The 22688-nt window shown below is 42.6% G+C and overlaps 1 protein-coding gene across 1 annotated transcript in view; it reads right to left on the bottom strand.

Moving 5' to 3' along the window:
* The window catches only part of LOC121920386, a 97381-nt gene that overhangs the window by 14479 nt on the left and 60214 nt on the right, over positions 1–22688 (bottom strand). The window contains exons 16-21 of the mRNA XM_042447520.1: positions 14566–14709; positions 11485–11648; positions 9597–9709; positions 6230–6351; positions 2650–2865; positions 1537–1680 (exon numbers count right to left, since the gene is read on the bottom strand). Of these exons, the coding sequence (XP_042303454.1) occupies positions 1537–1680; positions 2650–2865; positions 6230–6351; positions 9597–9709; positions 11485–11648; positions 14566–14709 (903 nt within the window). The remainder of the gene's footprint in view (positions 1–1536; positions 1681–2649; positions 2866–6229; positions 6352–9596; positions 9710–11484; positions 11649–14565; positions 14710–22688) is intronic.

Below are 22688 nucleotides of genomic sequence, written 5' to 3'. Positions count from 1 at the left end.
TTCAAAGTTATACATTTGGCTTAAATGCTTTGGGTTTATTTCAGTCTATCAAAACTAAATGCTCTCATTTTGGCAATTTAAGACTTAGTTTTTTTCATTTTCAACAACTGTCGTAATACCATTCCTCACTGTTCATTTGAACCAGGAACCAGGAGTCCCATCTTTAAAACCATTGGAAACAAGGGGCTGAAGTGAAGTGGGCTAATCTTCTTTAACAGAAACTGGTTAGCATCAGTGTACATGCAACACTAGACCAAGATTAAAGCCTATACCTTGATACCCGAATCATTACAGCAGAGAAATGTGGACCTTTCAGATAAAACATGCTGCTTTTTCCACTACAAAAGTTAGCCAATGAATAAAATTATAAAGCAGTGGTATAAGGAGGCAGTCCAGGTCAGCAAACCAGTGTAGGGAATGTCAGGGTATTCCTACACAATTAATTATAAGATCTCTGCTGTCAAGGTAAAATCATTTTTCTAAGTGATAGTTATGTTGATTGTTCTACTTTCTCCTTTCTAGCTGGGCACAGGGATGAATCTATTGCACCCACAGGCACCACTGGCATAACTCAACAGTATTGCCACTATACCACTATTTTGTTCCAACAGGATTCTGGCCTTAGACTTTATCTACATAAAACCTAAGAACAGAATCCTGTTAGAACAAACTAGTGGTATAACTGTTGGATTCCCTAGTAAATGTATGTTTGACAGCCTTGCATAAAAAGGTCTCTGAGACCTCCTTATGCAAGCAGTTCCTTGTTAGCACAGCAAGCCTCTGTGCTTTTAGTGTGATGTTCTGGCATAGCTCTCCCTTATTTATTTATATTATATTATATATTATTATATTATTTATTATATTACATTTTTTATTTATTTACTCCCAGCTGGTCCTCTCTGTCTTTTCTGCAACACTGTTAAGTTATGCCAGTGGTGCCTTTGGGTGCACTAGATTCACCCCTGTGTCATCTCCACCACACATGTGGGATTCCACGGAGGCTACCAGTACAGTAGCACTCATAGCTTCCTCTTACCAAACCTAGGTTCCCTTTTCCCCACTGTCCTATCTTTGGTGCATGCCCTGAGCAAATAAATGTTAAGTTTTTCTTTTATCTTTATTTGACAAATATCCTGTTTTACAGCCACTCTGCTAAGATAAATCCCAAATATTGTTACAGAATCAAATCACAAAGTGTGGCACAAGAATCCTACTCCACCAGCTGGCTTCCTTCCCAAAGGAGGTATTCTCCACTATTCAGTATTCCAAATTTGGCTCCAGATTTGTAAGGTGACACCAACATCAGAATGAAAAATACTGAAATACATAGTGATTTGCTAATACAAATTTATTATAATTGTTGCACTATCCAGAAGCCCAGTGTTCTTGTTTCTTCACCAGCACAATCCCACATTATCTTCACAGTCATTCTCTGAAACAGGTTACAGTATACTTCATCACAGAGGGCACAGAGATATACCATAAGAGAATGTCTACATGCAAATTACAAGCAAGAAAGAGAAAAGAAAAACTTACCAAGAGAACATCTACCCACATCCTGAGGTGCAGCACAAACAACAGGACCTTCACATGTTCCAGTTATGGGATGGCATGGTTTGTCCCAATGACAGCGTGGGCAACCAGATTCACACTCTGAGCCATAATATCCATAATCACAGGCTTTCAAATAATAACAATTATTAGAAATTCTGTAGCATTCCATAAAATTTCACATATATTATCCTGTACAACAACCTTATAGGATACATGAATATTATCCTCACATACATATGAAACTGGAGGAGTAGGTTGCCCAAGTACACCTAGTAGATTTGTGGAAGAACTGAGACTCAAATTGGTAAATTCCTAACTCATCAGTCTCCTAGCGCTGACAAATCAAACACTCATGGTAAAAGACCTGTAGTAGGCCAAGGGTGCAGAAAAACAGAATTGGAATGGTAGAGACTGTCATGGAATCACATTAACCCTGTTTTGACTAGATGCTCATGTTTTTGACATCTTCCAATTTAGGAGAATGAGGTTCTGCTATTATTGAGTAAAAGTGGCAGTACACAATTCTTAATGGCAAGTTTTACGATCAGAGTTCCATTGCCCCAATTTCCATCAAACAAAACAAAACTGTTTTTCAGTTTTTTGAGAAAACAGATTTTAAAACATACAAAGAAGATAATGCACCAAAAATGTTGAAACACATGTGTTCCCTACAGTTTTGTGCTGTTATTTTAAATAAAAATGGTATTAAAGGGTGACAGTCAACCTGGAAGAAATGAACATTTAAATCAGCCATTATACAAGTGAGGTTTGAGGAATGAAATTAAGAGGAAAGAAAATTTATTGTGCTTGCTGCATAAAACACTGTATCCATTCTTGTTTGCTGGTATGGATACACAAAGACTTACAGAAAGAAACTGGCTATTTTAAAATATGCCAGGAATTTTGAAATCTTCAATATGGAACAGGAATTAGATTGCAATTTATATATTAGACTTAGCACACTGAAGTTACTTAAAGTTTCAGCATGTTAGAATAAACTATAGAAGTTCATTTTAATACTTGAAATACATGATGAGAGACATTATTCGTTTAATAATACTAGATTTGAGAAAGAACTCAGACAGTAATGACTACCTGATTTTAAAAATGTTACGCTTGGACCAAAGCCTCCACCAACTAATACAGGACCATTTAGTAGGAAATAGCCATTTTGCCATAATCCATAGCCATGACATGCAGATGCCTGTTTAATGCACTCATCCCTTGCTCCATTGTGAGTATAATTTGCTGATAAAGCTCTTTTTTCTGATATCACTACTGAATCCCAAAAGCCTGTATATACATCAAGGTCTGTGGGAGAGGAGAAAAAAATATATACTGAGGTATGTTCAAATCTGTGTTTTGATATACATGAAGGCCACAAAATTAATACTACATGCTCATAAGCTGTGACCCAGCAAGTTGATCCTAGTCACACCATGTGGGCAATCCTATTTTTATTATTATGTTCCTTCAGTTCAGTTTTTAGTTGGGAATGAGAACCTAAATGCAGCTCATATTAGACAATGTAATCTGGTTTAGTAAATCAATTCATAATGAAAACTTCTTAATGACAACTGACTGGGTCTTTTCTGAGAATGATTCAATGCCAAAAAGACACCCTACAAGATTCAATTTCAGTCTCAAAGAGATTGAGATCTTAAAAATCATCCTTAGATTTTTTTAGCCTTTCTCAGCTACAGTTTTAACTGGTTGTAAACCATGGAAGTTTTGTTGCTCTTAAAATGTATTAGGTTGATAGTATATATCATCTCTTTTTTTCACTCCATTCTTGGCACAAAATCCATTTTTGTGCCACAAAAACTAGGCATAGTGTGTATATGAAGCTTAGATGAAGTCAGCTAAAGAAAAATCAGGTTACTTCTGTGTGTCTTCAATTGCAATGAGACATAGGCGTGTTACAGACCGCCCAAAATGGGCGGTCTGCTGCCACCGTCATTTGCAGTGTGGAGGAACCCCAGTGTCCAAACTGCGTGGCTCCTCCGCGCTGCAAAAAGAAGCCCCCAAATGGCGCTTCTTGTTGTGGCACGCTTATGATGTCACGAGGCGCCAATGGCGCATTCGCGGCTTCATTTGCGCCGCGCGACATGCAGACGCAATGCGTCCGCTACATCAAGATGGCGGCACCCATGTGGAATGGGCGCCGCCATTTTGTGCACGCTCTGCACGTATTAGGGTTAGTGGCATCAGGAAGTGATGCCCCTTTCTAACCCTAGTACGCGCAGAGCACGTACTATATGCCCGTGCAGAACGGGCCTTATATACTGTGTGTTTGCACACAGCTATGTTCAAGACTTTTTAGAGTTAGGCTAGACAGTGTTGGTATCCCAAACGTTGGTGTGCAGACACAAGTAGGTACTGCCTTCCTACTCAGGCCCCATTCCCACTGGCACTTTTGCACTGGAAGGAACTGGGCAGATTCGATTTCTGCCCCCCGAATGCCTCCGGAAGCAAGTGCCCACTATAAATACCTCAATCGGGGTATTTAGCCCCGGAAGCCATTGCAGATCTTTAAGCCAGTTTAAAAGGAAGAGTCCTCTGCTGTCAATCAAATTAGTTCTGCTTTCGTAAATGGTGACGTTTCTTGCAGCCATTGGCTAAGCAAATGGGGGCTTCCCCCCTCCTTTTAAAAAAATTTCTGGCGGGCAAAGTGCGCAGATGCTGTCAAATTTAAAAACCTCCAGTGTGTGTCTTGTGTGTAGCAAAAGCATTCAATTATCAAGCATCAATTTCCCAAATTGAAAGGGAAACATTTGTAACATTGGCATCGTAGCATTTGCATTTTAAACAAATAATTCCAGGAGCAAGAGGAAATGAAAGGGAAATCTCAGGCACTGTAGCCTCCTGTCAACCTTTGCCTCCTGTCATCCCAATTCCCCTTTTTTGCAACTTCTCACCCTTTTGCCTCCTGTATGTGTGCGCATGTATTGTGTGCCTTCAGGTTGTGAGCTTCCCTCCCCGCTTTAACTCTTTGTCTGGCTCTTTGCTATGGAATTCTGGGAGTTGTTTGCTTGCTTTTGTGTGGTGCTCCAAACGGAGGTTCCCTCCTGGAGAGAAGGAGGAGAGGGTCCTGGGCATCCCTGCCTCCTGCGCGCTGATGGCACAGGAGCCCCATTGGACATGACACCAGAGGCCCCTGGCAGAAGCAGCCAGACCCTCTCCCTCTTGCTCTCTGCCCTGGTCCCCTCCTTCCCTTCCTTCTCTCTTTTCCCTCTGTTTTGCCCTCCTCCTTCACTCCCTTTCTCGCTGCTTATCCCTCCCTCCCTCCTTCCTTCTCTCTCCCTCTTTCCGTGTTCTCCTTCCCTCTCTCTTTCTCTCCCTCCTTTCGTCTTCTCTCCCTTGTCCCACCTTCCCTCCCTTTTTCCTTCCCTCCCTCCTTCTCCCCCCCCCCCCCCCTTCCCCTTACTGCAGACGCTCGCCTGCCTCCCTGCCTTGGGGGCCAAGGGTCCTTGGCTCCCGGCCGTCTCTCCCAGCCCACCCCGCCTCCTGTGCATTCCTCCTTCTCCTCCTCCTCCTCTACTCTGCTCTTCCTCGGCTGCAGGTGCGGAGGAAGTGGGGAGAGGAGGAAGAAGAGGAACAGGAAAAGGAAGAGAAGGGAGAAGAGCAGGAGGAAAAGGAGGTCAGGAGGAGGAAAAGGAGAAAGAGCCCACAGGAGGTGGAGTTGGCAGAGGAAGAGGAGGAGGGAGAAGGGAGTAGGCAGCTTTGGCAGCAAAGTGATAATAACCAGCTGCCTCCTGGAAGAAGATTCAAACCAGGAAAGGTAAGTCAGGTTTTCTTTTTTAGCTGTGTGAAAAACTCCTTAAGCAGGAGACAGCAGCAATAATCCCACCCCAGACCACCTTATATCTTGAATACCAAGTGATGGTCTCAGTCTGGGGAGCAGTCAAGGTGATCACAGCACCTATAAGGGTCAAGAACCTGAAAAGATTTCCATAAATGTCAAAACAACAACCCTGAGTTTGAACTGTAGTGAATGGGCACAATGTGACAGTGACTGATGCCATATGCTCAAAAGCCACCAATCAGCCATGTTAACCCTTTGTATTATTCTTTTCTCAATGAGTGTTTAAAATGTTCCTCTTACCCCTCTCCCCCCCCCCCCCCCCCACTATGTTTCTTGCTTTTATTGTTTGCAGTCAGTCACAGTAAATTGCCACTAAAGGTTGCTTTTCTGTGATGGCCAAAATTCCACAACCTCCTGAACACAGAATAAAGACAGGAAGATGTGAAATGAGGCAGTGGATGTGGTGGTTCTAGCATTCGTTCTTGGAACCACTGCTGCTTCCATTCTTCAGCCTCCTTATTTCCCAGCAGCTCTACCTCCTTGCAAGTGCAAGTGGGCAGCCTCACTCTCTGCTATTGACAGTTCCACATTTAACTCTATGTAGCTGTTGAATCTGTAGGTGAATCTGTATAGTTGCAATTCCCATAAACAACAGAAAGCAATGCACCTCCCCTGTTCTCACTCATGCAATTTCAAAAGCATGTACCAGCAGTGGAATCTATATGTGCGCACTCATTAAATCTAAAAGCTAAGAGAGTGTGAATGTAAAAGCTGAGTGCATCTGCAACATGTATGAAGTTATTTTGCTTTACTGCTGTTAAGCAGACTTTGAATGAATGTAATAAATTATTATTTATTATTATATCAAACCTCGTTCAGCTAGTTTTTTGCACACCCAACTTCTCTCTTTTTTACAGGAAATTTTATTGATAACACCTGTGTTTGTCATATCAGTACATCTTCGCCACCTGCGCCCCACGGGGAGATTCATCCTGACAAGATAAATTAAGAGAGTTAATCAGAGAGAGTTAAACGTTTGTATATGGCCATGTTATTTTGTGCTTTCAAGTCATTTCCAACTAAAGCGAACTTATCATGGGGTTTTGTTGGCAAAATTTGTTCAAGGGGTTGGGGTTGCCTTCACCTTCCTCTGAGATTGAGAGTGTGTGATCTGCCCAGGGTCACCTAACGAGTCTCCATGGCTGAGTAGGAATTTGAACCCTGGTCTGAACAGTCATAGTCCAACACTCAAACCACGATACTAAGCTGGCTCTCCTTAATATAAAATCGAAGTAATATACTGAAAACTAGAGAAAATGACATTTTAGTAATCTGCAATATGTATGTGGAAAAAGACTATTCTGTCAAAAAAAAAAAAAAGAAGGAAGAGTTTTTATAGATCCTTGACTCTATTTTAAAATTAAAATTTGTCCACAAATAATTAAGTTTATTCCCTAGGGAGAGCCACTGAACATTCTGAAGTTTCAAGTATGGTTTGGCATTTGAGGTTCAAACACAATCTCTGCTTATACACTGTATTTAAGAAATGTTAACAGTGAATAATAGGAGTTGTAGTCAAACACAAAAAGAATAATGGGCACTGTAATCCATCATATTTTGAGGGTATCACACTGGGGAACAATGCTTTAGATTATTGTCTGAGCAGGCCTAGCATTTGGGCAACATACTGATTGGTGTGAAAGTGAAGAAGAGTCTGCTAACAGCTCTCAGATGTGAAACGTTTGAATTTTTCCACTATCCCAAATTATACATGGATACAACCAAAGCCAAAAGGATCTACCCTACTACTGTAACTATGTACTTACTGTTACTACTTACAGCTCCACCGGCTCCCAGTTTGTTTCCGGGCACAATTCAAAGTGCTGGTTATCACTTATAAAGGCCTACATGGCTCAGGTCCACGATATTTGGCAGACCGTATCTCCCGGTATGAACCAGCCCGGACCCTGAGAGCCTCTGAAGAGGCCCTTCTCTCTGTCCCACCACCATCACAAGCAAGCTTGGTGGGGACACGAGAGAGCACCTTCTCAGTAGCTGCCCCTAGACTCTGGAACTTCCTGCCCAGTGAGATCAGAATGGCTCACTCCTTGTTGGCCTTCCACTAAAGTCTAGGGTGTTGTATCATTTTAAGTGTTTTAAAATTTTATCTTTTTAACTGTATTTTTGTAATCTATTTTAATATTCTAACAATTTAATTCTGTTCTAATGTATCACTTTTCTGTGTTTTTAATTGTATTGTTTTTAAATGTTGTGAAGCCGCTTTGAGTCCCAGTCCTGGGAAAGGAGTGGAATACAAATAAATATGATGATGATGATGATGCCCTTCTGCGACTATCCTGTTTTTTAAGCTTGTGACAATTGCAAAGCAACAATTAAAACCAAAAATAATGACTACAGATGATACACATAAATTCAACCTAGATAATGAAGAAATCAAAACAATTAAAAGACTTCTCATACCTTGGATCAGACATTGATCAGAATGGAGATTGCAGTCAAGAGATAAGGAGAAGGCTAGGAATGGGAAGGGCACCTATGAAAGAACTAGACAAGATCCTAAAGTGCAAAGATATACAACTAAACACTAATATTAGAGTCACCCAAGCCATGTCACTTCAGTCCCCTACTACACCAACACTTTTACCTCAGGGACTGTTCCTAAACATTTCTGCAACTCTTTACTACAGTACTATCAGCTTCCAAGCAATCCCCTACTTTATCCTCAAGCAATACCTCAGGGATTACTCTGACTCACACACACTCTCAATTGAATCTCTGAACTCTCCACACTGAATCTATCTATCTCTAAACTGGATCTCTTGATCCACACTGGATCTCTTGATCCCACTACTTGGCACCAATTATGTCACAAGGTCTTCCTGGCAATGCTTTGAGGCCACCTTTTTACTTCAGAAACATCCGAAGGCTCCTCGTGAATGACGCTAGCCCAACTTCCACCCCTGACACAGCTTCCCTAAATGTTTAGAGGTTCGGGTCCCTCAGTGCCCTTCTCCTATAACCTTTAAATCTGTCCGGGAGCATGTTTCTTGTACTTTTATTGATATTAAATCATTCAGTTTAAAGCTTATCTTGAAACAAACAAACTCAACTTCATTTACAAACACATAGTAAGAATATTGCCCATTTAGTATAGTTTTGTAGATGGTATATTACAATAGTGACAATAAATCACCAGTTACAAGTATTTCTCTATTCAGCTGCTTTTCACTCTTAACTCTCTAAACTTACAACTGTTCCCTTCTGCCTTTAATTAAGTTCTTCTGCCTATTAACTCCTTCCTCCTTTAACAGAACTCTGCACTAAAACCTCAACTAAATCTAATCTCCCCTTATCTCCCTCTCAACTCACTGACTGTCATTTCTTACAGCTAGCTTCTTACTGACTGACTCCTCCCTATTGAGCCACTCCTCCCACAGCCAGCCTGAACCAGGATTGGCTGTTGGGAAATCACATTTACTCGTGAGTAAACTGGTGCCAGACAGGGATGGGAGTGCTCCAGGCACCTTCCCTCCCTTCTGGGTGCTACCTTTCTCATGATTAAAATGACGTGTGACAGGGAGAAGGGTGCACTTAGCCAGGTGTCACCCCTCTTCTGGGGTGACACCCGCTGTGGTCTGCATCACCCTGCAGTCCCTAGTGATGCCACTGTATGGATGTGAGAACTGGACAGTGGAAAAAACTGGATAGGAAGAATATCAACTCATTTGAGATGTGGTGCTGGAGAAGAGTGCTAAGGATACCATAGATGGCCAAAATGATAAATAATTGGGTCCTTGAACAGATGAAGCCTGATCTCTTCCCTGGAAGCCAAAACGATCAATTTGAGAAAAGAAAAGACAATAAATGTTGGAAAGGTAGAGGACAGTGGAAAGAGGTCACAGACCTGAATTTACAGGACCTAAACAGAGCAGTGGAGGTTAGGAGAGCTTCCAGATACTTGTACAACTTGTTTCACAACATCTACCTCTCCCTGACTTTTTCTGAATTGGTCTCAGTGCTTTTAGAAGCATAGGTCATACTAATATCAAGTGTAATATGCATCGTAATAGTTCCAAATAGTCCTTGCTGAACTTTCCCATAGCTATTTACACATATGAAATATATGAATAAATTCAAGGCAAAAATCTGCTTCAAGTGCCAGGTTTTATGGATTCGTTCAGATGCTGCAGGAAATCTAGGCTACCATTATACATACCATGCCAATGCACTTGCTGCAGTGTCTCCATGAGACCAAGTCCAGATGTCATCACGGTCCATGTCTTGCAGTCCTAACCATATTGGGTCTTTGAAAAACATTGTTATCCACTTCTACCATTGAAAACAAGATTAAATACAAAACAGAAATAAGAAGGCTGCATTTATTTAAAAAGATATGCATGTTATTGCAATTACTGGGAAGGGAACCATGTACTAAACATGAAATGTGCTAAATCATGTGGTAAACATCAAATGTCCCAAATGACTCTGGTGCCAGAACATTTGTTGGCCTGCCTTATAATGCTAACCTTATAGTTGTTCAACCCTATAACTAATAGCAACAAAAAGCATAGATCATAATTTGGGCAGGCTTCAGGAAATGTTATCCAGAGTGATTTATATAAGGATTCATCCTTCTGACCTCTGCACATTTGTTAATGGGAAAAAAAGACTTTGTGAATTTAACCACAGGCCAAAAGGCCCAGCCTTGGACATTAACTTTCTTTGATCAGCTAACAGCCTATGAAAGTCTAAGGCGCTGGATAGACGGGTCCTATGGGGCGCTGTCGTGACATGCGAGGGGTAGCGCTTCCAGACACGACTCACCCCTCGCATGTGATGAGGGTGTCAAAATGGCGGCGCCCATATGTACATATGGGTGATGCCATTTTGACGTGACGGACATGTAGCATCCACATGGCCTGGCGCCTTTGTGACGCTGCATCATAACGGCACCACAGAAAGAACCCACTTTTTACGGGTTCTTTTTGCTGTGCGAGGGAGCTACATGGTTTGTCCGCCGCGGCTCCCTTGCGCAACAAACCAGGGAGGCGGCAGACCACCCTTTTTGGGCAGTCTGTATCCCGCCTAAGCAACCATAAAAAATTGGATCTGTTGTAGTCAAATACAGGTAGAAAAATGTTTTGAGTGGAGCCGAGATCCAACATAAACGTTCTAAAGATCATGTTACTCTTACTTCAGGGAAGTACAGAGGATAACTCAATATAGGTTTGGTTTATTTATTTATTTATTTATATACCGCTATTCCAAAGATCATAGCGGTGAACAGCAAGTAAGCTAATTTGCCCCCCAACAGTCTGGGTACTCATTTTAGCGACCTCAGAAGGATGCAAGCCTGAGTCGAGCTTGGGCCCTTTTGCTGGTCTTGAACCTTGTGGTTTTGAGTGAATGGCTGCAGTACAGACATTTAACCACTGCGCCACCAGGGCTTAGGTAGTCTGGTCCTCAGCACAATCCAGAGACTGTATACTTCTGATTATAGTTGTTGTTAGTAATAAGGAGTAGTGTCTTGGATTTGCATCATTAGAAAGCTTCTGTTTGCAGTTCTGATCTGTCCATAATCTGATCTGTCCAGGTTCTTATATCTTGACTTCTAAGACATGACTTCTAAGGCGTTCCACATTTTGGTTCACAAATGTACAGATGTTATACATGAATCTATTCTTTTTCAAAATGGGCCATGAGGTTGTTGAAGTGAATGTATGAATCAAATCTTCACATTGATCAACCAGATCACACATTCCCTTATATATGAGGAAGATAACATGTATCTCTTTATCCACCACACAGATCAGTACATTGGCTAGTATGGACAAACACTGTCAGGTCTTACTTTTTCAAAATGAAACAGAAGGTCTCTACATTCTTACAAAATTCTTGATACTATGAATATTGGAACAAATGCACACACTAAGTGCAATATAAAAGCATTACTTATACAGTATAATACCTATGGTGTTTGTGCAAAGACTTGTGCAAACTTTGCAATGTAATACACCTGCATAGGTGCTCAGATTCTGTAAGTACTAACTAGTCAGTTAAACTAACAACAGTTGCCAAAAGTGAAGCGAAAGCAATCATCATACCAAATCATCTTCTTCGACAAACCACAGAAGTTCAGCTGCTCTAAACCGACTGCAAGAAGAATTTGCCTCTTGCCAATTTCTGCCAAGTTTACTTGAAAAATAGTAGCAATGCTTGTTCCAGTAGCGCCATTTTTTCATATCTGGGCATCTTTCACTGACAGTGCCTTTAAAAAATAAATGTTCAATAAGTACTATACACTAATGTTCAAATAAAGTGTCATTAATGTCAATTAATGACATACATTTTCATATCCAAACACAAAGCCTCTGTTCTCATTTTCTTCCAAATTAATCTTCTATGCACAAAAAAAATCTACAGAATAAATGTGATAGAAAGAATGAAATACAATGTAGCCTCCTTATCTGCGGCCTTGCCATTAACAGATTTAATCATCTGAGGACAGCAACCCCCATTGTGCCCAATGGCGGTGCATGCATACAGCCGTGCTAGTGGGTGTGCACATGTTGTGCTGCCATTAGGAAGAACGGGACTTGAGGTCTCATGTTTTTTTTTATCTGCGGGGGGGGGGGGGGGGGGCAGAATGGATCTTCTGTGGATACCAAGGTCCGACTATAATAGAAATAAGGCTAACAACTATTCTTGGGGGAAAGTGAGAAAATCCTAGATGAAAGCAGGGTAGAAAATTCAGCCATTTTAAAAAACTGTTCATGTGTACTAGTTGAATGCACTGATGGGAAGGATGATTTTAACTGTGGGTTATCTTTTTACATGTGGATTGCCCCTGAACAACTGTATTTAGCATTTATATTTCTATACCTCTTATCGGTGAACTCAGCACTCTCTAAGCGATTTACAATCTGTAAGCCAACTGCCCCCAACAAGCTGGGTGTTCATTTTACCAACCTACAAAAAGATAGAAGGCTGAGTTGACCTTGGAGCCCTACCTGAGATGAAACTCACAACCTTGTGGCTTCAGTACCAGCATTTAATCACTGTGCCACCAGGGCTCCCTAATTACTGACCTAACTGTATCCACTTATATCCACTATATCCACTTATACCCACTTATATCATTTGAAACAAAATTAACCTTAAAGCATCTCAATAGGATGAGTCTAACCATGCCCTATTCACATAATAATCTTTGCAAAGTAATCCTGTAAATCCTTTTCTTCTCAGTTCATAACATTTATGCTTAACAGAGAATACAGAACCTGAAGAGATATATCATTTAACTAAGGTGGATGCATATTTCAGCACAGCCAGCAAAAAATAAATCCTACAAATGCACTGAGGTGGTAAATGGGACCCATGAGTTTTAAAGGATGTTCAGACACACAGACAACACATAGATTTTTTAAAAAAAAAATCACAAAAGAGCAGTACCTTTCTTAGTCAACCAAAATGCACACTATACATCATGCAAACGTTTGAAGCTTCCCTGGCTTCTTCATAAATCAAAGATGTAAAAAATCATCTAAAATCTAGATCCCGTCTTAGAGACATCTATCTCCTTGTAGCCTTTATTTTGTTCAGGCAGCAACCCCTCCTTTTTGCTCAGACATCACTCATTCTTGTGTGTCTTGCAAATGAGTAAGTCCCCCCCCCCCGTACTGTTCCTCTTTAATGATCTTCTGCTTCACTCTGGCACCAATCCTATGTTTCTAGGACCAACGTTTCCCTTTGTGATTTTCTGCTGAGCCATGGTATTGCTGAGCTTGCCTGGAAAGATTTATATTGCTTGCATCTTGAGACAGATTTTCTGTCAGATTACAACTTTAACACAGTGAGGATGTTTGTTTCTGTCAATAAGGAGATCCAGCATGGTGTGGTGGTTTGAATTCTGGACTCTGACTCAAATCCCTGCTCAGCCATGGAAACCTACTGGGTGACCTTGGGCAAGGCAAATGCTCTCAGCCTCAGAGGAAGGCTAACCCCCTCTGAACAAATCTGGCCAAGAAAGCCCTATGATAATTGTCAATTTTACCCCTTGGGTTTTACCAAAGGCTGCATGTCCCACTAAAGGTAAACATGGTGGCAAACCAGAAAAAGCCATTGAAACAAGGAGTAGACGTTTGTTTGAAATAGGTTTTCCTGGATTGGAGTCTAAACTCAGCAATACTGATGTGTGTGTGTGTGTGTGTGTGTGTGTGTGTGTGTGTGTGTTTGTGTGCGCATGCAAAAATACTCTTTCGTTGCTCACCCTTATACTAGAACAAATATTTGACATTCTGGTCTTGGCTCCCAAATGTAAGCTGTTCCTTTTGCATATCAATATAAGCTGGCATGTGGTGGGAGTGGTAGGGACTGGGTTTCCAAATTCAAGAAAATGCTATCTTCCTCAAGCAGGTTTCAGAAGTTTAATTGCATCCTGATTCATTTGCAGAATGAACAATCTTCTGCTCAAATATTCCTAACATCTTTCTGCCATAAGTTCCAAAGATGCCAACATGAGAGTGGAAACTCACTAATTACTCTCAGACTCTCACAATCTTCAGGGAGCTTATTTTCTACAAATCAAACCCTCACTCTATAAAGACTACATTCAGAATTTCTATATACATTGGATAACCTCTTGCTTTAAAAAATACAATAACTGACTCTTCAGACTTGGAATTAGACTCATCTTAAGTACTCTACGGGGCTCGACAGACCACCCTTTTCCTAGCCAGATGGGAGCCACGACAACCTCACACTGCGGCCCTGATCCAGCCTTTCTAGGGCGCAAAGAGGAGCCACAAAAGGTGGCTCCTTTTTGCGCCCTTGAAAGGGTGCCATAGCTGATGCAGCATGGCTATATGGCGCTTCTTTGGTGCTGCATCATATGGATGCAGCACTGGAGGAGTGTCATGACACTGCGCACCATGTGGAGCTGTGCACGGCATCATGGTGCCCTGGGGGTGCAGTCAGGGCATGTGTCATCTGTATGTGACACCCTGACTCCGCCCCCAGGCTGGCCTTTCAGCCTGGTCTGTACAGAGCCTAAATCAACAATATTTTATTTTTGTTTTTTATTATACTGTGAAGCATTTAGGCACACTGTCAACAGCCATTTCAACCACTGAATAAAACCAGCAATATCTTCTAATTAAATTCTGTAGTATTTTTTAAAAACTTACTTCTTGAACAACTTTCTATAGATGTCTGGTCCACACATGTTGCTTTCTCATCACAGAAGCCAGTCAACATATTACAACGTAGATTATCTCTGCACATTGGGCATTGTTCACTACACAGATGTCCATGACGTCCTGGTGAACAACCTACAGTTCAGTGAATTCAAATCAATTCTCGTTATAAAAAAAAAAACAAACCTTAGACAATATAAGTAGATAATATGGACCACAATTTTACAGCAGAAAAGCTTTCTTTTCCATATTTAAATCCTATATATGACCATCATAGTACCTTTGATATGGGCACACTACTGTTGCAGTGAACAAAAAGTAAATCTGGATCTACTGGCAGATCTCTGAGCAATAAGCATTTGGTAGCAAGGAAATCAAACAGCTTCCCATTTCTTAACAAATAATAATAATAAAATTTTATTTATATACCGCTTTTCCATTGATCAAAGCAGTTTAACAACATGTAAAACTTACAATATAGAAACATCAATATATTAAAAACACAGTAAACAATAAACCATATCTCATGCCAGCTCAACAGTGCTGTCGGGGGGGGGGAGCATTCGGGAGTCAGGAGTCAGGGGTATGCCTGCTCAAAAAGGTGTGTTTTCAGCCCCTTCTTAAATTGGACTAAGGAGGTGGCCAAGCAGAGCTTGCCAGGGAGCAAGTTCCAGAGCTTGGGGGCCGAAATAGAAAAGGCCCTCCTGGTGGTGGTAGCCAATCTAGCCTCCGGAACTCTTAGTATTTGCTTCCCGGCTGATCTGAGTGTGTGGGGCGGATTATATGGAGAGAGGCGGTCCTCCAAGTACCCTGGGCCCAAGCCATTTAGGGCTTTATAGGTAATAACCAACACCTTGTATTGTGCCTGGAAGCGAATAGGCAGCCAATGAAGGTCTTTTAAGACCGGTGTTATGTGACTGGTCCTAGGTGTATTAGTGACCAGTCTTGCCACCATATTCTGCACCAGTTGCAGCTTCCGGGTATGATACAAGGGTTGCCCCATGTAGAGCGCATTGCAGAAATCCAAACAAGAGGTTACCAGAGCATGTACTACTGTTTCTAGGTCCCCCCGGCTCAGGTAGGGACGCAGCTGGTGTATCAGCCGAAGCTGATAACAGGTGCTCCTGACCGTCGCATCCACCTGTGAGGTAAGGTGGAGTGACGAATCAAGAAGCACCCCCAGACTGCGTACAGAGTCCTTCACGGGAAGCGTGATCCCATTCAGGACAGGTGGAAATACCGCCATCCCTGGGCCAGGAGAACCTATCACGATCACTTCTGTTTTCTCTGGATTCAGGCTGAGTCTGTTTTCCCTCATCCAGCCCATTACCGACTCCAGACAGACAACAAGAGGAGAGATGCCATCCTTGGTCAGTGAATCAGTCGGAGACATAGAGAAAACTATTTGGGTGTCATCAGCGTACTGATAACCCCGTGCTCCATGCTTCCGGATGATCTCTCTCAGCGGTTTCATGTAAATGTTAAAGAGCATGGGGGACAGAATGGCTCCTTGAGGGACCCCAGATGTAAGGGCCCTCTTATCGGAGCACACGTCCCCCAGCTGCACCATCTGGAACCTCCCGGAGACGTAGGATCGGAACCACTGGAGCGCAGTGCCCCCGATTCCCAACTCTGCCAGGTGCTCCAGAAGGATACCATGGTCTATGGTATCGAAAGCCGCTGAGATGTCTAAGAGCACTAACAGGGACACGCTACCCCTGTCCATGCCCAGATGGAGATCATCGACCAGGGCGACCATGGCAGTCTCAACCCTGTAGCCTGCCTGAAAGCCAGTTTGAAATGGGTCTAGATAATCCGTTTCATCCAAGATCGACTGAAGCTAGATTGCAACCGCCCTCTCGATCACCTTCCCCAAAAATGGCAATAGCGATACTGGCCGATAATTATTATGCATCAGGGGGTCGAGGGAGGGCTTTTTTAACAATGGTTTTACAATGGCCAATTTCAAGCTAGATGGAAACTGCCCATCCCTCAATGATGTATTAATTATACGGTGTAACATGGAAGTTACCACCGGTCCCCCCTGAGCCGCTAGCCATGAGGGACAGGGATCGAGGGAGCAAATTGTCTTCCTAACACTTCTAAGGATCTTGTCCACATCCTCGGTACTTACAGACTCAAAGTGATCCAGTATAACCGAGTCCACGGAAGCTCTGGATGCCTCTACTCCGGGTTCTGCACCAATACTAGCGTCAAGACCTTCCCTTATCCGAGAGGTTTTATCCGCAAAGAAGTTGTTAAATTGGTTGCAGCAGGCCTTAGATGGTTCAAGGATAGGGTTCAGAGCAGGAGGGAGCTGAATTAGCTCCCTCACCACCCTGAACAGCTCTGCTGGACGCGACTCCGCGGATGCGATACGTGCACCAAAGAACAAATTCTTTGCTGCATCTATCGCCTCTCCGTAGTCCTCCAAAAGACGGTCTAGGAGAGCCTTGTCAGCTAAGCGCTGGTATCTCTGCCAGTCACGCTCTAGCCGTCGCAGCACCCGCTTCCTTGCCCGGAGATCTTCCGTATACCAGGGCTTCTTTTTGGAAGCAGGCCTGAGAGGGCGCTTGGGAGCGATACTGTGTATAGCCCTGGAGAGATCAATGTCCCAGGTGTTAGTCAGGGCATCAACAGACTCGCTGTCATTTCCAACCATAAACCCCTCTAGGGCTTCTTGGAACTTTTTGGGTTCCATCAGCCTTCGAGGGTGGACCATCCTAATAGGTCCGCCACCCCGGGAGGGATCTGGGTAGATGCCTTGATTTTTGCCTCCACCAGGAAATGATCAGTCCATGACAGGGCGGAAATATTAGTTATTTCCGCCCACGGAATTTCCATGTCCGTGCAAAAGACCATATCGAGTGTATTACCCGCAGAATGCGTAGGCCCCGAGACCAGTTGTGACAGGCCCATGGCTGTCATGGTATCCATGAATTCCCGAGCCGCACCAGATGGAATATGGTTGGCCGCGAGGGGGATGTTGAGATCCCCCAGGACCAAAGCCTGGGGGATTCCAGCACCAGCTCCGAGACCAACTGTGTCAGCTCATTAAGGGAGTCTGTTAGCGCACGGGGTGGCTGGTAGACCAACAGAATCCCTAGACTGTCCCTGGCCTTCAGGGTCAAGTAAATACACTCAATAAAGGAAGTTTGACAAACATGGTTCCTGGATAGAGACAAGGTGTTGGATGGAGACAAGGCAACAATAACACCCTCCTCCAAATACCTAACTTATGATGCTTCTGAAAAGAAGAAAGCTAGTAGTAATTAGGGATAGATCTTGTGTGGATGAACTGTGAGCTTCATTCTGTGCTTGAATTCAAACCAAACTCCTGGCCTCAGTAGAATCTTTAATTCTAAATACACTCTTTTGCTTGTGAATCTCAGAAGATTTTTAAATAACATAATTGATCGAGAAAGCCTGTCATAAATCATGGAAGTATTCTCTTTCATCTGTTTTGAATCTCCCTTCGCTTGGAAAACTGTAGATCCTCTATCAGCTTTTCCCCCATCATCCTTTCTTTCTTTCTTTCTTTCTTTCTTTCTTTCTTTCTTTCTTTCTTTCTATATTTATTTATTTCACTTATATCCTGCCTTTCTCTCACTACAGGGACTCCTTTACTCACTCAGTTTCAAAACTAACCTCCTCCCCTTTAAATAGCCTGGAAATATCTCAAAGGAAAATCATTTTCTCTCTTATCAGCTGAGAATCATGTTATCAACAACTTGATGGGCGATAAATTCAAACGTGGTTTTGAGTCACTATTTTGGTACTTTTTTGAAGTATTTAAGGTATGTGCCCACACCTATCTTCAATGTAAATGTTGAAATACTATATACTGGATATACTATTTACTGGGCAGATAGATATACTGAAACACTATAGAATGTCAGTAAGCTTCTAGTGATCTCTGGAACTGAAATTGAAATAAAGAAAATAGAGAAAATTCTATCCAGGGGTGAAAAGCATATGATATCTTATACTCCACCTCCTCATCACACTGTTCAACGCTATTTTCGTGATCTTCAATCTGTTGACTCTAACCATCTTGATCAGACCCTGGATTTATCTCTCTCTTCCCTAAATCTCGGGGATTCTGCTGATTCAGCTATGTCTTTATTTAACTCCACTCTTTCCTCAACTCTCGACCATTTTGCCCGTCTCTGTACGCACTTCTTCCTCTAAGACTAGACCTCAGCCCTGGCTTACCCCCAACATTAAGTTTCTCCGGTCCTGCTCCAGAGCGGCCGAACGTCTTTGGAGAAAGTCCAAAGAGTGGGCTGATTTTATCCATCTCAAATTTGTTCTTTCTTCCTTCTCACGCGCCCTCTCTATGGCAAAACAGAATTATTACAAATCATTGATCTCCACCAATGAGAGGCGCCCACAGCGTTTGTTCTACACCTTCAACACTTTGCTTAAACCTCCCTCTCCTGCTGTCTCTTCATCATTCTCTCCTAATGACTTTGCTAACTATTTCATCTCTAAGATTACCACTATTCGCTCTGAGATAGTCCCTCCCGATTCTTCTTCTGCTCACAATCTTCTATCGCCCTCGCTTAAAAAATTTTCTGTTTCCTCCTGCTTCTTTGGATGAACTCTCTACACTTCTGAACTCTTCCAAACCTGCAACCTGTTCCCTTGATCCAATTCCTACCCGTCTTCTAATTTCTATAGCTCCCTCTTTTCTGCCCTCGCTTCTCCATATCTTCAATCTCTCTCTCTCTACAGGCTCCTTCCCGTCGGACTTCAAACATGCTCTCATTTCCCCAATTCTGAAAAAACCTTCCCTTGACCCCTCTTCTTTTTCTAGCTATCATCCGATTTCTCTTCTCCCCTTTCTTTCTAAGGTTTTGGAACGGGTTGTTTATTCTTGCTGTCTTGGGTTTCTTGAAGCCAACTCCATCCTCGATCCCTTTCAGTCTGGTTTCCGCCCATGGCATTCTACAGAGACAGCTCTCACTAAGATCTCGAATGACCTTTTACAGGCCAAGGCTAATGGCCTTTACTCTGTTCTCATCCTTCTTGATCTGTCTGAAGCCTTTGACACCGTTGATCACTGTCTCCTAGTTGACATACTCTCTGACCTTGGGTTCTCAGACTCTGTTCTCGACTGGTTTAGATCTTATTTGTCAGGCCGATCTTTTGCAGTGGTTGCAGGCGGTCCGACTTCGTCCTCTGTTCCCTTATCTGTTGGAGTTCCCCAGGGCTCTGTTCTGGTTCCCCTTCTGTTTTCTCTCTACACACTGTCCTTAGGTAAACTCATTAGCTCTTTTGGTTTTTCCTACCATCTGTATGCCGATGACACCCAGTTGCATCTTTCCACCCCTGACCTTTCTCCAAGGCTTGAACAGCAAGTCTCGTCTTGCCTCACAGCTGTCTTGCAGTGGATGCGCCATCGGTGTTTGAAGCTCAACATGTCCAAGACGGAGCTTCTTGTCTTTCCTCCTAAGTCTACCCTTCAACACTCCTTTTCTGTCTCTGTGGACAACATTTCTATTCAACCAGTCCAGCAAGCCCGCAGTCTTGGTTTTATTTTTGATTCTTCTTTGTCGTGTATCCCTCAGATCCAGACCACAGCCAAGGCTTGTAGATTCTTTCTATACAATATTGCCAAAATCCGACCATATCTCTCTGCCTCTACTGCCAAGATACTGGTCCATGCCCTTGTGGTCTCACGACTTGATTACTGTAACGTCCTCCTGGCTGGGCGTCCTCTTTCTCACCTCCGTCCTTTAATTTCTGTCCAGCATTCAGCTGCACACATTATCACATCTGCCCACCGCTGTGACCATATCTCTCCTGTGTTGGCATCCCTTCACTGGCTCCCACTCCCTTTCTGCATTCAGTATAAGCTCCTGCTGTCGACGTTTAAAGCCCTCCATGGGCTGGCCCCTCCTTACTTATCAGACCTTCTTTCTCCTCACCTTCCCACCAGGGCCCCCCATTCTGGTAGTCAAGGTCTGCTGTTCCAGCCCAGGATTTCCTCTGCCCCATCTCAGATTCGCCCTTTTCACTCGCAGCCCCTCACTCCTGGAACCTTCTTCCCCCGCGAGCAAGAGCCATCACTTCTTTAACCAGCTTCAAAACGGAGTTGAAGACCATCCTGTTCAGGGCAGCGTTCCCAGGCATTGCATAATTGTCACTTGCTATTTGATGTTCTTTTGATGCCTGTTTTATCGAAACATTTCCTGTATTGCTATGTACTTTATATGTATTATGCTACTAGAGAGGTCCCTTCCCCACCACCACTCCCTTCTCCTTTTGTGTCGTGTCTTGTTAGATTGTAAGCCTGAGGGCAGGGAACTGTCCAATTAAAAAGATTGTATGTACAGCGCTGTGTAAATTTACAGCGCTTTATAAATAAAGGTTAATAATAATAATAATAATAATAATAATAATAATAATAATAATATTGAAAATCTATAAGATATTACTAGACACTAAGCTAAAAGAAGAAACATTAAAATAATGTATGGTAAAATGGATGCAGGATTTCAAATACCCATTAACAGCTGGGAAAAAATAAGAAAAAAAACCTTAAAATTTACTAAAAACACCCATCTGATAGAAAACTACTACAAATTACTCCACAGATGGCATATATCACCATATAAACTGGCAAAGATGAAAAATAATAATGAAAATAACTGCTGGAAATGCGGGCAGAATGACACTACACTCTTTCATATGTGGTGGGTATGCAATGATGCAACATAATTTTGGAAGGCGATCCACATAAAAGTCCAGAATATTTTTCAAATTAGCTTCTAGATGACTCTAAAACTTTATTTATTAAACATTATGGAAGATTTGAAGGGGAAATTAGACCAAGAAGAGATAGGTGTTTTTCTTTATAGAATCATAGAATTGGAAGACACTGCAAGGGCCATCCAGTTCAACCCCCTGCCATGCAGTAACTCTCAATCAAAGCATCCCTGACAGATAGCCATCCAGCCTCTGTTTAAAGACATCTAAGGAAGGAGACTCCACTACACTCCGAGGGAGTTTGTTCCACTGTCAAACAGCCCTTACTGTCAGGAAGCTCCTCCTAAAGTTGTGGTGGAATCTCTTTTCCTGTAGCTTGCTTGCATCCATTGCTCCGGGTCCTAATCTCTGGAGCAGCAGAAAATAAGTTAGCTCCCACCTCAGTATGACATCCCTTCAAGTATTTAAACAGGGCTATCATATCACCTCTTAACCTTCTCTTCTCCAGGCTAAACATCCCCAGCTCCCTAAGTCGTTCCTCATAGGGCATGGTTTCCAGACCCTTCACCATTTTAGTCGCCCTCCTTTGGACATGCTCCAGTTTCTCAACATCCTTTTTAAATTGTGGAGCCCAGAACTGGACACAGTATTCCAGGTGGGGCCTGACCAGAGCAGAATAGAGTGGCACTATTACTTCCCTTGATCTAGACACTATACTTCTATTCATGCCGCCTAAAATCGCATTGGCCTTGTTAGCTGCTGCATCACACTGTTGACTCATGTTCAATTTGTGGTCTACTTGAACTCCCAAATCCCTTTCACACGTAGTCTCGTTCAGCCAGGTGTCACCCATCCTATATCTGTTCATTTCATTTTTCCTTACATTTCTCTGTGTTGAAATTCATTTTGTTAGCTTTGGCCCAGCTTTCTGATCTATTCAGGTCATTTTGAATTTTGATCCTGTCCTCTGGAGTATTAGCTACTCCTCCTAATTTGGTGTCATCTGCAAATTTGATAAGTTTACCCCCAATTAGGTCATCCAAGTCATTGATAACAATGTTGAATAGCACTGGGCCCAGGATAGAGCCCTGTGGTACCCCACTGGTCACTTCTCTCCAGGATGAAAAACAGCCATTATCGTGCACCCTTTCACTTCGGCCAATCAACCAGTTACAAATCCATGTAACAGTTACGTTGTCTAGCCCACATTTCACTAGCTTGTTTGCAAGAATATCATGGGGAACCCTGTCAAAAGCCTTACTGAAATCAAGATATACTATATCCACAGCATTCCCTTCATATAACAAGCTGGTAATTTTACCAAAAAAAAAAAAAGAGAGAGAGAGATTAGATTTGTCTGGCATTACTTCTTTCTCTGAAAACCTTGATGACTTTTTGTG

The sequence above is a fragment of the Sceloporus undulatus genome, chromosome 2 (genome assembly GCF_019175285.1).
Source record: "Sceloporus undulatus isolate JIND9_A2432 ecotype Alabama chromosome 2, SceUnd_v1.1, whole genome shotgun sequence".
NCBI classification, from domain to species: domain Eukaryota; kingdom Metazoa; phylum Chordata; class Lepidosauria; order Squamata; family Phrynosomatidae; genus Sceloporus; species Sceloporus undulatus.
Note: the sequence above shows the minus strand (reverse complement) of the source record. Positions and strands in the feature narration are given on the sequence as shown.